At 43.6% G+C, this 16,998-nt stretch overlaps 1 protein-coding gene across 1 annotated transcript in view; it reads right to left on the reverse strand.

The window, feature by feature from the left end:
* Window positions 1-912: 912 nt before the first annotated feature.
* The window catches only part of srgap2 (SLIT-ROBO Rho GTPase activating protein 2), a 67,565-nt gene continuing 51,479 nt past the window's right edge, over window positions 913-16,998 (reverse strand). Inside the window, exons 5-23 of the mRNA XM_042500896.1 lie at window positions 15,292-15,507; window positions 14,809-14,937; window positions 14,348-14,569; window positions 13,474-13,575; window positions 13,181-13,378; window positions 12,979-13,063; window positions 12,355-12,382; window positions 12,085-12,115; window positions 11,328-11,388; window positions 11,025-11,102; window positions 10,767-10,901; window positions 10,564-10,669; window positions 8,043-8,267; window positions 6,872-6,951; window positions 6,269-6,467; window positions 5,400-5,537; window positions 4,347-4,581; window positions 3,838-3,948; window positions 913-3,743 (exon numbers count right to left, since the gene is read on the reverse strand). Of these exons, the coding sequence (XP_042356830.1) occupies window positions 3,195-3,743; window positions 3,838-3,948; window positions 4,347-4,581; window positions 5,400-5,537; window positions 6,269-6,467; window positions 6,872-6,951; window positions 8,043-8,267; window positions 10,564-10,669; window positions 10,767-10,901; window positions 11,025-11,102; window positions 11,328-11,388; window positions 12,085-12,115; window positions 12,355-12,382; window positions 12,979-13,063; window positions 13,181-13,378; window positions 13,474-13,575; window positions 14,348-14,569; window positions 14,809-14,937; window positions 15,292-15,507 (2,928 nt within the window). The 3' untranslated portion in view covers window positions 913-3,194. The remainder of the gene's footprint in view (window positions 3,744-3,837; window positions 3,949-4,346; window positions 4,582-5,399; window positions 5,538-6,268; window positions 6,468-6,871; window positions 6,952-8,042; window positions 8,268-10,563; window positions 10,670-10,766; window positions 10,902-11,024; window positions 11,103-11,327; window positions 11,389-12,084; window positions 12,116-12,354; window positions 12,383-12,978; window positions 13,064-13,180; window positions 13,379-13,473; window positions 13,576-14,347; window positions 14,570-14,808; window positions 14,938-15,291; window positions 15,508-16,998) is intronic.

The raw sequence follows: 16,998 nt of genomic DNA on the forward strand, positions 1-16,998 counted from the left end.
ACCTTTAGCTGCTGTCTGGGTAGAGTGACCTAGATTAATTAGAAGCGTTATTTATTGGCATTACTTTTGAAAACAAGTTTAGTAAAGCAATATTTTTGTGTTTTGGGAAATGTACTGGTGCAGAAGCACATCTGGGACAAAATCAATAAAATAAAGCTTTGAGCTGTTATCAGTGTTTGTTTGGTTTTTTTTTAAATCTCTCAACAATAAAATACAACACACCTTCTTTATAGCATCCACCTTCTGTCCACACTACAACTCAAAAGCTCACAAACACAATGAAGTGCCAACAAGAACTGTCCATCTCTAGAAATGCGATAGTCCGAGGAGCACGCGAATGCAGCATTATTTGGGGAAAAAAAAGTTGGATAATCATTGCTTCGGCTGCTGCAGTTGGTTTTTTTTTTTTGGTTTTTTTTTAAATCAGTCTATGGTGAGTCTCCCAAATTTATGGAGTGTAATACTTAACCGGTGGAGTACCCCTTTAACCTCAGTTTGGTTTGAGGCGTTTCTTGTCTACACAGCTTAAACAAGATTTGTTTCCAATGAGCCATGGAAACATTTTTTGCCTTTTATGCCATCGAAACCCTTCAGTTTGTGCTTCAGTGGTTTATTTTTAGTCTCTTACATCATGCTTCATAATTACTGTAAATATCTGGAGCTGACACAGATTTGTAATGTATTCTATCATTATTTTTAAAAAATATTGTCATGGCTGTTTTCTGAAATTAAATTATATTTTTTAATCACTAGAAATGTCAACAAGTTCAAGACTCTTTATAGCAAGCAATGTTTATTAAAAAACAGATCTACTACAAGAACTACACATAGAATTATATAAGGCCTATTTGATTAAACTACTATTGCTATTACTGTACAATATTGTACCAAAAAAGAGTGTACCTCTGTAATGTACAACATTGTATATACAAAGTACATCTGAACACAGGATTCTCCAGTAATACAGAGACAACTATAAATAGATTTGACATTACAGTCCTTCTTTTTTTTTTAGTTCTGCTGTTTTCAAATGGTCACAAAAATGCATATTCAACAATATTCAATTCCGACAAATCATCCCCACACAGTTAGTCCACACGCAAGCCAAGTTGTTCAAGTGCACGATGATTGATTTGAGATCAAAGAGGGTCCCAGCTCCCCTTAAAACGGCACAGCCGGGACAAAAACACACCAACCAACCACATGCATGTCTGTATGTGTGAGTGTGTGCGTTGATAAGTTCATTTTCTCACCGCACACACGGTCACAGTCCCTCCAGTTGTCATGATGAGGTAAGAGCAACACAAATACACCAGGTAATACACGAACAGTATACAGAGATAAAAAATAAACAAGTATAATTCATTACCTGGTAGAGAGCATACAGGAATGCAGTATGTGCTGTATTTTTGGGAGAAGGGCTGATAGAAGGGAATATTAGGAGACCAAAGTAAAATTAGTTCAATACTGTATTATTCAGTTTACCCTGAATGGTATGTGTCTACTTTAGAAGTCAGTGTTCACATATTATTCACATATTCCTCATCAGATCTAATTTTAGGTACATTTTAGCAAATATTGTATATATATATATATATAAAAAGTTTGGGATTTTCTCGTCCTCTTGTCACGTAAAGCTGGTCCGCCGTTGGGCTTGTTACAGCAGCGACTGAAGACATTTCATGTATCCCTGCAGGCTTTTTATCTGGTCACATGTACACAGTGCATATTTAATCAGCACTAAGGCTGCTGGTACAGTCGCTGTTAAGGTGGCGTCCCTTTATGATGGGTCCAGAGGGTGAGGAGCATACATACTAGACATCCACGCATGCTCACACAGGCGCACACACACCCAGACAGCTACACAGTTCAACATTTTACCATTACTGAGCATTAATAAACAACTGGGAACAAAATAACAAAAGCAAACTTTGCTTAAGAACGCATCGGATGAGGTGGTTGGTTGTGCTTCTATCTAAACACACGCCTCAGCTCCATGCTTCCAGTTATCATGATTATTAAACATACATACACACCATTAGAATAATATAACCCTTTTTTTTACTGTTAAGTCTGAAGTATATAGTTAAAGGAGCAAGCTGTAACTTTGAAGACGTCCTGTGGCTGGTACTGCGATATATATAAACCAGCTCGCCATAGTGGCTGCTGTCTATGGCCCCAGCATGCAAGGAAAACCTGAAAGGCGATTAGCTGCCACAAAACACCACCACACACACATTTGGAGAGAATGTGTGTGTTTGTGTGTCCAACATTACCTATAAAAATGCTGGGTTTCAGTGGTCCCCTACACACAAAACAGAGCTGCAGGAGGGAAGCAGCATAATGCCTCAAACTACCAGCTGTCATTATCCGTATTGCTATTTAGAATTACTGTTGGCCGTGATTTTTTGGAGTAAACTGCTCCTGCTATGCTCCGGTTGTGGTACTAGTACTGAACAGTAATTGAAAAAAAAAATCACCAACATATCAAACACTGGAGGAAGAGATAGAATAAAGCTCTCGATCACATGACTTACACTGATATTTGGCCCAGTTTTCTGTCCTTTCATCGTCTAAAAAGTCCACCTTTAACTCCGGTCTTCTGAAGCAGCGAGTCAGTGTGTGTTTTCTACGCCGAGTGAGAGCTTAGTATTTCACAGTCTATTCTCAGGAATCAAATGCTCCCTTCCAGTCCGCTAGTCGTGGGTCATTAAAAAAAGAAGAAGAAAAAAAAACTGTCATGTCTACTTTACAAAATCAAACAGTGCTTTTTTTTTTTTGTTCCTCACTTAGATCTGTGTGTAAAGGCAAGTAACACTCCTGCACGCCCACTCAAACACAATTTCAAACATCACAAACTAGTGTATGTAAGCTGTAGGTCAGTAGGAGTCCTGTTCCCTTGTAAAAATAAAATAAAATCCAGTGATGCCTGGGATCTCTGTGGTGGCAAAAGTCTTTCTATGGTGTTCACTAATCTACGGCGCCCTCTGATAGTTGACCTGTCGAAAGCAAAGCTGCCAGGAGAGGGCTTCTGACACTCTAAAAGGAACATGGCGTCTTAAGAACTCGCCTGGATACCGAGAAGTGAATGCTACACATGAGTAGTGGGTTAGGGTTACAAACGAGGTGCCTTCTGCACCTGGTAGAAGAGCTGTGAGAGTTTGTGAGAGTACGGTGGGTCAGAGTGAGAAGTCCTAAGCCGGGCAGGATTTGTCGTTAGACTGGGGTGGAGGTGGAGGTGGAGGGGTGTGAGGGAGAGAGTGTGTGTGGCCTGAAAGTGGAGGAGGAGGCGTCGGGGGCACAGTAGAGGTCGGGGAACCCATGGCCGGACTGCCAGCTCCGCTCTTTGGGAACACCACCGGCTTGGGCCGTGTCGCCGGGGGACGCAGCTCTCTGAAGGAAGGTACAGATGAGGAGAGGGAGGAAGAGGAGAGAGAGGGGGACGTGGCGGAGGGCAGAGGGCTCCGCGGCTGGGTCTTGGCCGGGCGGAAGGAGGAGGGCACGTCGCTGGCGGAGGAGGCGCTGCGCTGAAGTGGGTGGGCGTGTGAGGAGCCGCCCTCGTTGTCCCGTAACAGACGGGAGTGGAGTGGACTGGAGGGCTCCGAGGCTCCTCCTCCGCCGCCGCCGCCGCTCACGCCTTTCAGCTGCTCCAGTGTGTCCAGAACCACGTCCGGGGTGTGTGTATGTTTGGAAGTGCCCTGTCTCTCCAACTTACTGAGCTCACTCATCGCAGCCTCAATGTCCTGCAGCACGAGAGGCAGACAGAAAATATTATCACGTGTGTACAAATATCCAAATATCAGATGGGGATGTAAGTGATCCAACGTGGAGTCATACCTGCGAGCTGTGCTCCACCTGGCCGATGACCTCAGGGTCCAGTGGTCTGTGGTTGCTGAAGCTCTTAGAGCGCCCTGCTGTGGTTGTCTTGCGTAACTGTGGACTCTCCACCTAAATATTCATAATGCCCTCTATTAAATACTCATCAAATTAAACAAAATAATTCATTCACGATACTGTAAAATCTGACAAGTTGATCTTCTGGGAAACCAATTGCCTTGAAAAAGTCAATATAACTATAAATATGAATTTATGTTGACAACCAACAGAATACAGATTTATAGCACAATATTCTTAGTTTACTGAAGCTGCTAAAATTTCAACTGATTGAATTAAAACAAATTTTTAAGGTGCAAAAACTTCATAAAATTAAGTGAATGTAACTAGATTTTAGATATAATGTAAACATAAAGTAAGACTGATAGTTATATTTTTCAGTTTCCTTTTTCAGTTTTTTTAAATCAACTTGTCAGATTTTAAAATGTACACTTATTTGTTGAAGATGTTACCTTGGTCTTGAGAGAGGAGTGGCGGGTGACTGAGTTGAGGATGCTGTGAGCGCTGACGGGTCGTTTGTCTCCAGTTTCTTTCACCAGTGCTCCACCAACAGGAAGAGAAGCTGTTCTCACCCCTCCTCCTACTCCTCCCCCACCTCCTCCCCCACTGGCTCCTGGACTCGTGCTGTCGCTCTCTGAGCTCCTGAACGTTCTTCTGATGCTCCCGGACTCTGGACGTTTCCTCAGCCTGAATGAGACAAATAATAGAAAACAATATCTTTATTGTCCAACCGAGTGGAAAATTGTTTTTTTGATCGTCAAACACAAGAAATAATAACAGGAAAAGCAAATGAGCAGTTAGTAAAACATGCATTTTGACAAAATCATTAAAACTTGTTAAAGGACTGACTGCACTTGAGATAAAGGACTTTTATAGATTATTTTTTAGACTTTTCAGCTTTATTGGATAGGAAAGGCCTGTTAGAGTGAAAGGGCGGAGAGGACATAGCCTTTGTACGTGGGGTGCATGCTTTACCAGTTGAGCCACTAGGCACCTGGGATGAAGGAATTTGTAAATACATTTTTAGTTGTTAGAGGGACTAATAGTTCCTCATGAAAGAGAGGCACTGTGGAGGCTGCGGAGACAATAAGAGCTATCAGCCAGCATGCTCCTCGCTTTTTTTATTTTTCTTTATCTTTTCTGTCAAGAGTTGTGGTCAAGGGCTTTCACTAAGTTTCCTATTATAATAGAGTCACTGTGAGAACATTTCTTGAGAATGCAATCAGTAATTTCAAAGAGACTCATCTGGAAGTCCAGTTTCAACATGTTGGCCATAAAGTAAAACTGGCTCTGCTTTTAGTGCTTGTTTTGTGCAAAAAAGTAGTTATTTTGTCTGAATCACTTTCTATTATTTACTGTGTTGTTGGGATTTGGTTCAAGAGGTAAACCGACTCAGGGCAAAAAAAAGTCTAAAAACAACAACAAAAAAGTAATGAAGGAGCTAAAGCTGCAAATGAAAATCTACAAAATGCTGTAAATAGTCTGTATCTGCAAAAGAGACACACTTGTTCAGGTTGGCAAGGTAGATGTCTGCCACATGAGCTCCAGTAGGAGAGGCAGCGCTGCCTCGAGTAGACACTCTCTCCTCCAGCAGGTCCCTGCTGTCCACATCAGGCTTTGGACTTGCCCTGCCCCCATCAGACCTGAAACAATCAAGCAGAAGCTCATAAATCATTGCTGTTCCTCCATCTTGCCCAAAACTAGCAAAGGAGGAAGTGGCTCCATCACCAATAGGTAATTTCTGAAAAACAAAGCCATCTTTAGTATCACTTTGCCTCCAATGAGCTACTACTGCTGACTCAACACTAGTGGTGAAAACTAAATGAATAATAAACACTAGTAAGTATTTTCAAAAATGTGTTTTACCCAAAACAAAAGGGATAGCTACTACTAAAATCCATTATTTTCACAACTTGGGTATTATTCTATGACTGCTCATTTTCTAAACAACTTTTTACTCACCACGTCTGAAATACCCATTGTTGGTGCAGTAAGTGTGAGCTTCACACATTTTGTTGCTTTTCATGCAGAGTGCAAACGTTTCCTTCTAAATCCATCACCACAGATGTGTAAAAAAAGCACTAAAAGTTACCAAGGAAGCGGATCTGCTATGATATGGAGTTTCCTACATAGATCAACTTCCTTAGAGATGGGGATTTCCATTTGACTACTTTCCATGTTTTCTCTTGATGATGTTTTGGGCAGACGGTCAGAGTCTGCATTTCCCAAAACTCTACAACTGCAGCTATGAGTAAGATATCGTGATCGGTACTCACAACACACAAAAACATGAGAAATACTGTAATTCCTCATTTTGCAATTCTGTTCCTTATGCAGATATTTGATTGAGATGAGCAACTGGAACACATCTTACGTGTCTTGGACCACGATGTACTGGTGTGGCACCAGTCCATCCACTCCGTTATGTCGTCCCTCCCACCAGTCATCAGAGGCTCGCTGGTACAGAAGCAGAGACGCGCCCTTCTTGAACGACAGCTCCCGACTAGTGCGGCCGGAGTAGTCGAACCGAGCGATGGCTTCGAATGGGTCGGACTCTGAAACAGCCAAGGAGCCTGAGATTCAGAGGATGGTGGACAGACACAGGACGTGGACAGAGAAGCAGGGGGACAGCGACGAATGAGAATGAGAGAGAGAGAAAAAAAGAGGTGGAGGAGAAGGGAAGCAAGATTAGTGCATAGCAGGTTAGTGCTGCTGCTGTGTTTGGTGACTGCACAAATGTTAAAAATGCTGAGCATTAACAAAGCAGCATAATAAACAGGTTACTGGGAGAAGGATGGGCTGGTTTAAATGGTTAGAGCCATGGTAACTGGTGAGAGAAGCAAGATGAGAATTCATAAACTTGTGACAAGAGGAAACTGGCTTCATTAAATACAGAATATCAAGTATATGTACTGTGTGTACTCATTTGTGTGTGTGTGTGTGTGTGTGTGTGTGCGTGCGTGTGTGTAATACGCACCATCTTCACTGTTGTTGATGACGGAGACGGTGTCAGGCGCAGGCTCCTCCACTAGGGGGGGCTCACAGTGTGGACTGTCACTGAGGCGCACAGGCAGAGAGCAGATGAGGTTAGAGGATACAAGAGCAGAAGTCTCACATGTGTTAATGACTCACAGCCTGACTTCATATTTCTTTTTTAAATCGCATAAGCTCATACTGTATGCACCACGCCACTACTTAGTGTCATTAGATTATAACCCTGATGCAAACCTCTACACTCCTTGAAATAACAATTTTGTTCAAAATGTGCTGCCTGTCTCTGCTCAGATTTTAGACACTTTGAAAGTGAGTGAGGTTTTTTTTTTTTTTTTTTAGAGTTTCTCTGGGACTGGTATTGACCAAATTTCTGTTATTGTGACATGCCTAACTGCATGAAATGTAGAACTATCAACACAAATAATGAAGTGTTTCTCATATTTTTTGAGTGTATTGATACCTGGTAAATGCTTTATTCGTTAATTTATTCATTTGGTATACTTAGAAGTTGTCAAGTACTGCAACACTGACATTTAGTTTGAAAACAATAATTTAAATACCCGTTATATATTTGTTTTACTTCCAAATTCCCAGAATTGATCACATGACATTAATGGCTGTTGAGGTGCAACAAAGCCCAGGCATGCCAGTGTGATAATATTTCCTCTCTACACGGCTCCTTCAGCCTGACTTAGAGTCTGCACCGACTGGCAGTAATCATAATAACTGGTGCCGAGGCTTGTCATTACAGTGAAATTGAAAGTTGGGCCCTGTGTGTGTTGTGGTGTGTGTGTGTGTGTGTGTGTGTGTGTGTGTGTGTGTGTGTGTGTGCGTGCGCGTGCATGCTGTGCTCTCCCAGGCTGATGTGGTCAGGCGGTACTTTAATCTCCTGTGTGATGGAGGGTAAGCTGATCCTCGTGGCCCCCTGGCCCTGAGCAGAGCAGACAAGCTGAGTCCCCCCAACACTCCACGGCAACCCCTAAATCAACCAGCTGCCCCCCCCTTTCTGGGCCTCCTCATCATCTCCAAACCCCTCGAGTTAGATACCAACTAAACGAGACATCCCCTGCTGTCCCACCAGCCTTAGCAATTCCTTTTCTACATGACTTATATCAAACTCCCCTCCCCTCGCATTAACACTCTCACACTCTCACCAGAAGTCATCTCCAGCTCCAGGGATGGTGTAGATGGGGCCTGGCAGGTCCTGAGGTCCAGGGAAGATGGTGTCATGGTGGATGATGATGGTTTTAATGAGCTCATTGACGTGAGCCTGGCAGGAGACTTGATCGTGGCCCTCGGGGACAGACATCAGGGTGGGGCCGAAGCAGATGGCCAGGTTGTAAGGGTCCATCATGTTCTCCTCGCTGTACTGGGACAGGCTGGGTGGAAGGGAAAGCAGAGTTGTTCATAGGGCATTACCTAATCCTTATTCCTAACGTAAAAAAAACTGACTGTGCAAACAAACAACCATGACATGTCATTTATAGCAAGCCTCCAAGCTCTACAAGTGAATAAGCTGTGGGTGTATATCTGTATGTCGGACTGCATGAGGTCCGCCAGTAAACCAAGCCTGCATCGCTTCATTTGTGCCCTGTGGAGATGGAGCTCAGGTGGTGTGCTTCGGTGAGTGAGAAGAAGCAGGAGCACCGGGAGTGACCGTAAATCACTAAAGGAAAAGAAGAAGCTCTCCTTCTGTCTCCTCTTGGTTTACTTAGGAGTCTCACATTTCAGGTCTCCCACATCCCTTTTCTTTGTCTTTCACTCCCCTCTTCTAACCTCCCCTCACTGGAAGGCTCCGTCAAGGTTTTTTAGGGATGGACTGGATGGTGTGGAATGTGTGTCTCGACATGTGTGTGTATAAAATCAAGCTTGCACTAAACAAAGTGTGCATGCACAGATTATTTTGTGAGATTGCTCTGAGGTAAACTACCTCCTATAACAGCTATTGGAACCCACAACTCACTTTTTTAAGTCATCTTTACTAAAGCTTCTTCAGATTCTCTTGTATTGAGCTGTGCTTTTTGGTCAAGGCTGTCCTCATCTTTTCACAGAGCTCAGGTTTGTGGCTGTTCTAATCCCATTCAGAATCTGCATGTGATATCCATACAAATAAACTTGACCTAAAGTCGAAAAACTGCCTCATTCCTCAAGGAGGGAAGTTCTTGGAGTAATGATGCGGAAATATTCTTTGCACTTTGACTTTTAATTAGGATCTGTACTTGACTTCCCACAGAAGGTTAAAGGATGTTTAGATTTGGTGTGAGAGAAGGCCAAATCAAGGCCTTTTAACCACATTGTGGTTTATGAAACTATCAAGTGTGCACTAGAAAATGTTAGTGGATTGCGAAAGCATACGGATGCTCCTTAAACTGTTTGAAAGGCTCTTTTATAAGAGCGACACAAGTGATCATTGTTTTTATTCAAAGTTCATGGTGATTGAAAACTGAAAGATCTTTTTCTTCCTTTTATGGATATTTGAAAGTGACTGACTTTAAAGGTTGGTATCTTATGACACATATTAGTATTTATTTGAAAGGCTTAGAAGTATGGCTGTAAAGTACTGCCTACATTCTTTTTCAGCCTATGACATGTTTATAGTATACTAGGGTTGCATCTTATTAGGAAAACATAGGATAATGTTCAGTATCATGATAAGGATATTAATTGCAATAAAGAAACAAACCTTTCTGCTACTTTCAGTATACTTCTAAAATACAACACATTGCTTGTTGAATGAAAAAAAAAAGATCATTTCCAACATTTTATTGAACATTTTGTCCATTGAACTGAACACAAAAGGCACCAATAAAAAAATAATTATAGGTACATTTTAAAGTGAAGTTTTCTTCAATTATCTAAAAATCTAAATCAGTGTGATATTGAAGTAATTTGTGGCCAGTTTATAGCAAAAGTTGATATCGCGATGATTTTTTTTTAAAAAAAGAAAAACAATATGTTGTGAAGCCCTGCAATATAAAGCGGTAACAGATGTTGATGTATGCTCAGCTGTTTGTATTTATCTTGTTACAACACTGGAAAGCAAACCTGATGAAGATTGAGGCGAAATGCGTTGCTCATACAACTGCATGTGATTTTATCAACATGACCTTTTGAAGAAGCCTCTCATCGTGCGAAAAATGACTTTTGTTAAAGTTAATTTCATGGCTTGTTTCCTCATGTTGACTTATTTCAGTGATTGTTCTTGAGACCACAGCTTTTGATGTTTAGCTGCTATCATGTTACTTCCACGTGCCTCGTCTGTGAGCTTCATCTGTTAACTCGGAAACTACAACAGCAACAAAACATCTGGCCTCCTTTGAACATTACGCCTCAGGGCTGAGGATATACTGAAACTCAAAAACATGATGTGGTGATTGTCACTCCTGTTTTACTCTGCACGGTGTGTAGTTGCTTTCATAAATGTGAATTACTTCTCTGCTTTTTAAAAAACAACACATAACTTACAATGCAGTCATAGCAACTAACCAAGAAAAAAAACTGTCTTATTCCACTAACTATCTTTAACCATTTTATACAATTTGTTTACTTCTCCCATTGTTTACTTTAGTTTCTTGGTGTGTGTGTGTGTGTGTGTGTGTGTGTGTGTGTGTGTGTGTGTGTGTGTGTGCGTGCGTGTGCTTGTGTGTGTGTGTGTGTGTGTGCCCTGCTACTCACTGGTTGAGGGGGGCGAACAGATATCTCATAATGATGAGGGTTTTGTTCGGCAGAGACTGCAGAACTTTTTTAATGTGGACTGCCCGCTCTTGAAGGCTCTCCATCGCTGGAAAATAACACCACCACGACACCCAGAGATTACTCACACAATCGAGCACATAAATAAACACTTACAAAAACAGAAAAACGGATGAGAGACTCACAGACGCAGGATATGAGGTCATGGAAGACTTCCTTCGGGAAGAGGGCGTGGTCCAGTCCTCTAAAATAGAGCTTTAGGACGCCAGCGATGGAATCCATGTCGTGGTCATTCTCGTCCCCTGCCAGCGGGTCCTCACCTATACCAGGACAACGAGACAGAGAGAAGAGGGAGAGAGAGAGACAGAGAGAGAGATAATAAAGCAGTGGACAGACTCAGTTTGTTTAAAATGCTCAGGTTTCCTGCTGAATGATAGTCTCACCTCTCTCAAAAGCATTCTTGATGTCATTGACCTCCACCTGAGAGCCTGACACTCTGAAGATGCCCTCATGCTGCAGACCTACTACACACACACACACACACACACACACACACACACAGGTGTTAAAATGAAAACCATTCTGGGGATTTTGCGTGTTTTGCTGTTTCACACTATGCAGTTCTGGTATCATTCCCAGTTTAAGTTTATCCAGAACCAATCGCACTTTGACTCAACAATGCGACCAATCAGCGCACCGGAAAAGCTGATGCTAAACCTATCACTTCACTGGCGGATTTCACTCACCATGGCGACTGATGAAGCGGATGCAGCTCTCGACCATCAGAGGAATGGCCTCACCAGACTCCTAAAATAAGGGGAGAGGAATTAACTCCTGACAGAGGAACACAAGACAGGAGGCCGGTGAGGAAATCAAACACTTCTTGTCAGGAGGATTTCCGTACACAAGTCTGCACACGCACATGCATCGGTGCACACGTTTATGTGTGTGTTTGGGGGGAAGAGGGAGGGCGCAGTACCCAGCTGTTGCTAGGAGACGGCGCTTTTTCCCTTTTCCTTTGTTAGTTTGGGGTTTCCAGAAACCTCTGGGAGGTACTGTTGTGGAAGGTATTTTGGCTGATATATGTGCCCATTGTTTTGTGAATCCCACTGTGGTTTTAATGTGTTTAAAATCTGACTCATTTGAAATCAACAATAAATTGATTCCTCTGTTAAGTGAGAGCTGGTGGCCAAAATACAAGCTTCCCACAAGGGGGAGCCACAAACATGAGATTCCCTGATGAAGCAGTTGCTTTTGATCATGAAAGTGTTGTTTCAAATTGCATCTCAGTACAGATTCAGCTGTAGATATAAATGCAAATGTTTGTCTTATGTGAGAATAACCAAAGTGCTGTCAACCTCTAGATGCCCGTACACCCTGTAGGCGGGGAACACCATGAGAAAACATGCGGCTCGAGTTAAAAATACAGCTGCAGTGGCTCAAAGTGAGAAGCTGACAGCCAGTCTGAAAACAAAGACACACACACTTATGACAGATAATTACCTGCTTCCGTACCGCCGAGTTTCTCCGTCCACTACACAGAGGGAGAGAGAGAAACAGCGCTCTGTCATTATGTCTCCGGAGAAAGTCTATTTATACTCACACAACTCTGGTAACGCTCTATTTGTACACACAGACACACATGTACATGTGTTGAAAATATCTATAAACAGTGACGGGGTGAAAATAATACCCCCAGCTGCCAAGAAATCAAGCTGCTGGGGTATATGTGAATATGTGTGTGAGGATATTTCCTCACTTCACCACACCTACCTGGCAAGGCAACAGTCAGTCTTCTGACCTAAAGGGGAGAGAAACAGGAAAAAGGGGCGGGGACAGAGAGAGAGACAGACAGTTATAGTAAAAGCAGGACACATGAGGAAACAGCTTGAGCTGGACAGAAACAGGGAAACAAACTTCCCGCTGAAGCTGTACACACACACACACACACACACACACACACACACACACACACACACACACACACACACACACACATACACACACAGGTGTTCCTGTAAAGTTGTGGAAGACACATATTTGGCCCTGAGGAACACCCCCCTCTCACACTTAAACTCACAGCTGCATCCACATATGGTCACTGTCACTGTGACCTAGACCTCCACTCACTCACACACTGCTTGTGATTATAAGATATATTAAAGCCACTCTGCTTCCCTGCATGTGTCCTGATGTGTCCCACTAAACCACTCATCCCTCTGATCTGCTGCTTGTTCCACCTCTGGCATTTTCCTGAATCCATCTCCCTCCTACTGGGGAGGCTTCCACTACACACACACACACACACACACACACACACACACACACAAATGCGCACGCACAGGACACAGGGATGATGTCTGAAAGGTATGAAGGACACTCTGACGGCCCACTCACTCTCTCCCAGGGTCTTGTCGATGAGGTCATGCTTGGCCTCCAGCTTGGTGATCAGGTTCCTGCCTTCCAGGAACTCCTTCAGCTTCTACAACACACACACACACACACACATACTGGGGTCACACAATGTGTGCAGATCATTCTCATACATAACTACACTAATGCTCCTAACAAATCACTGATGACAGTAACTAGCACCGACCGTGAAGTAAAACTGCTCCGTCTCCTGCTGATTGGCCCGTCGTTTGGCGAGGCTGGGCTTGCTGAGATAGGACTCGCTGAAAGTGGACTTGACCGACTCCATGCTGTTGCTGTGGTGGAAGCACTCAGACACGTCGTAGTCCTCCACTGTCACCATGTCTTGGATGGTGGATAGGGTGGCCTCCATGGTTTTCTTCACCTGAGTAAGACAGACGAGATATGATATAATCAAGACAGCTGCGAGAGGTTAATAGATGGGTTAATGACATAAGAGGAAGCAGAGACATGTCTGACCTCTTCATTCTCGATCTTGAGTGTGGAGAGGCGGGATTGCAGCTGCTGACACCTCTGGAGCAGGTCGCCTTCCAGCGGCTGCTGTGCGCACACCACTCCCATCTTCACCCACACACACCAAACAGAGGAAAGTGTGAGAGTTCACAATTTGAGACAACAGCATCACAAAAACAACCTTCCCAGTGTGCAGACTCAAAGTGATAGTTCGGATCTTCTGCTTCGGCTTCAGTTCTCCTTCAACGCGCTCGCCATAACTTCCAGACTCATTTTAATTTTCTGAACAGGAGAGTTGCTGGTCCACAGCTGCCTCAATCAGTTACTTTGTTGTGTTATTGTGTGTTTGTTGTAAATCTAAATTAAGCCTTTAAAACATCAAAGTCGATAACTCAAATAAACTAACTGATGGAGGCAGCGGTTGACCAGCAACTCTCCTGTTCAGAAAGCTACATTTACTATTTTTGTCAATGGAGCCTGGCTTGGAAAAAGCAATGTAATGGCTTCAGGTCTCCGTCAGAAATCATTGTCTAGGTTTCTGGCAAGGTACAGCAGTGAAAAAAACTCTCTATATAGCGTACTCTTAAACTGATATTGATTTTTTTAGGTGAGGCTTTTTTTAAGGTGGCAAAAACATGTTTGCTGCTGCGCCATTTCACAGCAGTACATTGCTTAGCTTCCATGTTGGTACTCCTGCCTGCTTCTCCAAACAAAGGCATGCTAACCACCATCTACTGTATATAATACACTGATTGTGGATCAGCACCTCTTACAGCCCTTCTTCAAAAGATCCGAACTACCCCTTTAAACTGCAATAAAAGATATTATCACCGAAGAAAAGACACGCCTGTAAAGAATGACTTGAGCTCTACAACTGTACCGTGTCTCCCATGTGGGACTGGAAGTCAAAGCGAGCTGGGGGACAGAAGACGTTGTTGTAGGTCTCCATCAGTTTTTGTTTGTCCCCGTTGGCCTCCAGGCTCTCTGCAGCTCCCTCCAGTGTCTCCAGGCCGGAGTGTTTGGACGTCTCTACGTTCTGTTCTGCAGATAGGTAGGTCCTCAGGGCACGGTGCAGGCTAGCGTGGTAGCCAAGGTCACAGCACTGTCACATGCACACAAAAAAATACATTAACACATATGGCGTGGCACGCAAACACTGCTAAAAGAGAAATCATGTCAGTGGACAAAGAAGAGAAAACATGCAGAGAGAGGTGACCGGTTTGCTGCCTTCATTAGGAGCCCTGAAGCTAATGTGAATAGACTGACAGAGAGGCCACTACTGGCTACAGCACAGGGACACACACACACACACACACAGTAACATGGTGTGTTTATACTCACGTCAATGATGTCGGAGAGGTCGTGGATGTAATATTTGAAGACACAGCTGTTGGTAGCCTCGAGAGCTAGCAGGTACTCATTCCTGGCCTTGATGGCCTTCAGCTTGTTCTCTGTGTACTTGGCTTGTCTCTGATAAAAGAGAGACAGAGAGATACATTGTAAAGGACAGAAGAAAAGAAATCAGATGAAAGGAGAGGAGAAAAGAAATGAGAAGAAAGGTAATGACAGGTAGAGAGAGGGAAGGATTGGTCGGATCGGTATTGATTATGGATAATAAAAAGTGGAGAACCATGTCGCTGTGACAGGCCCCAGCTGTGGCGGACAAGGTTAGCAATAAGCCAGTCTTGCACTCATAAATCATTCATGGGCCGCACATCGTAAGTCAGTGTGACAACAGGTGGAGGCACTCTGAAACAGCTTTCCTCGCTCTCCCCATTGCCCTTCACTTCACCCTCCCCCCGCCGCAGGTCCAGCCCCGCTCACCTTCTCCTTCATCTTCTCAATTTTCTTGACACTGGAGCGTCGGACAGGCTTCTCATCAGTCTTGATGCTGGCCAAGGTGTCGGGGGAGCGTGGCGTCTGCCGGTCGTCTTGTCGACCGGAGCGTCCCATCTGCTTCTCCTCCTGCTTCTCCGCCTCCTTCAGCTTGGACTCGGCATTGATGCTGTCGGTGTTGTACATGTGGTACGTCTTCATCACCTGGGAACAAAGGGTTGCAGGTAAACATAAGTGTGCGCTTTTCCCCAGTGTGTCTCTTACTTCAGTTTTTGGCTCTGGATCAAAAGTGGGATTTCAGCTTAACAAACAGCACCAACATACACAGGGAGATTTTTTGGCGCTGGCATTACGAACTTTTGCAGAGACTAAGTCCCACAACCAGCCTCCTTTACTGTACAACATTACAGCGTTGCGACATGGTGGTATGGGTTTGACATTAAGACTTAAACACATGAAACGAGTGCGTGTGTGCAGTGTCAGCCTTATTCCAGTGACCACCACCACAGCAATCATTAAACTGCTCAACCCTTTCTACAACACTGCAGACAGAAGCACCGCTCCATCTATGAGTATGCATGTGAGCATGTGCGCGTCACTCAAACCAGATCTATTTCTATCTCTTACTATATACTATAATTACAGCATAAGACCTGCTTTTATGAGCCTAGCTGTGCTGCAGCGATACAGTCGCTTGCCTCTCAGAGCCGTGCTGTGGGAGGAAATTTTGCCCACACACTCAGACAGTGAAACACGCTGATTGCCTCAGTCCTTTTGGCAGTACCGTGGACATGTGTAACCAGACGCTATGAAGCCCCTGACAGCGTGAGAAGACCAAAACAACAGACAGTGATGATGATCTCAAAGTATCAACAATCAATTTTGACTCTCCAGTTACTTACAACAGTGCCATACTGAAGCACGAGTGTACAGTTTACAGAATATTTTGTGTCTTTCTAAAACTAATAGCAAGAACAGTATACAGCCGTGATAGACGGCTCCGTCAGGCCGTACTCAGGCAAAGTGGAGCTTTGAGCTAAACGCTAACGTCAGCCTGCACGCGGACAGTCTCACAATGACAATGCTAACATGCTGTGGTTTACCAGGCATAATGTTTACTATAATTAACGTTTGTGTCTTGGCATGCTAACGTTTGCTGGTAAGCCCTAAACAAATAGCACAGCTGAGGCTGATGGGACTGCCACTAGCTTTACAGGTTTTTAAAGTGTTGGACAAATGAATTACTGATCTGATGATGGCACTAATGCTGTGTTCGTACTACGAGCAACAAAGCAACAGGTGACAAGTCATTTCCAATGAAGACAGGTGACACTTTATTGCTACATGATGGGTGTGATGCCCTAAAAAATGTATGTTGAGAAACTTTATTCAGCACTCCAGTGATGCAGTGAAGCATCAATCATACGTTTTGGTTTTTTGGTTGTGGTGCTGGTTTATTTAGCTATGTTAGCTGATGCTATGCTAGCTTTCTGTGGATTGCTGGGATGGACTGGGGCAGCAAAATTTGAAGTTGAAATCGGGCTCATACGTTCATCAAAAGCATAGCAACAGCATAAGGGATCACCAGAGTGTTACAGTTAATTTCAAGGGGACCTTGAATATGTTCACTAAATTAAATGTCAATTCATCCAAACGTTGTGAGGAATTTTACTAAAACTATAAATGTCAAACTGC

Source organism: Plectropomus leopardus, chromosome 2, assembly GCF_008729295.1.
Source record: "Plectropomus leopardus isolate mb chromosome 2, YSFRI_Pleo_2.0, whole genome shotgun sequence".
In the NCBI taxonomy this organism is placed as follows: Eukaryota; Metazoa; Chordata; class Actinopteri; order Perciformes; family Serranidae; genus Plectropomus; species Plectropomus leopardus.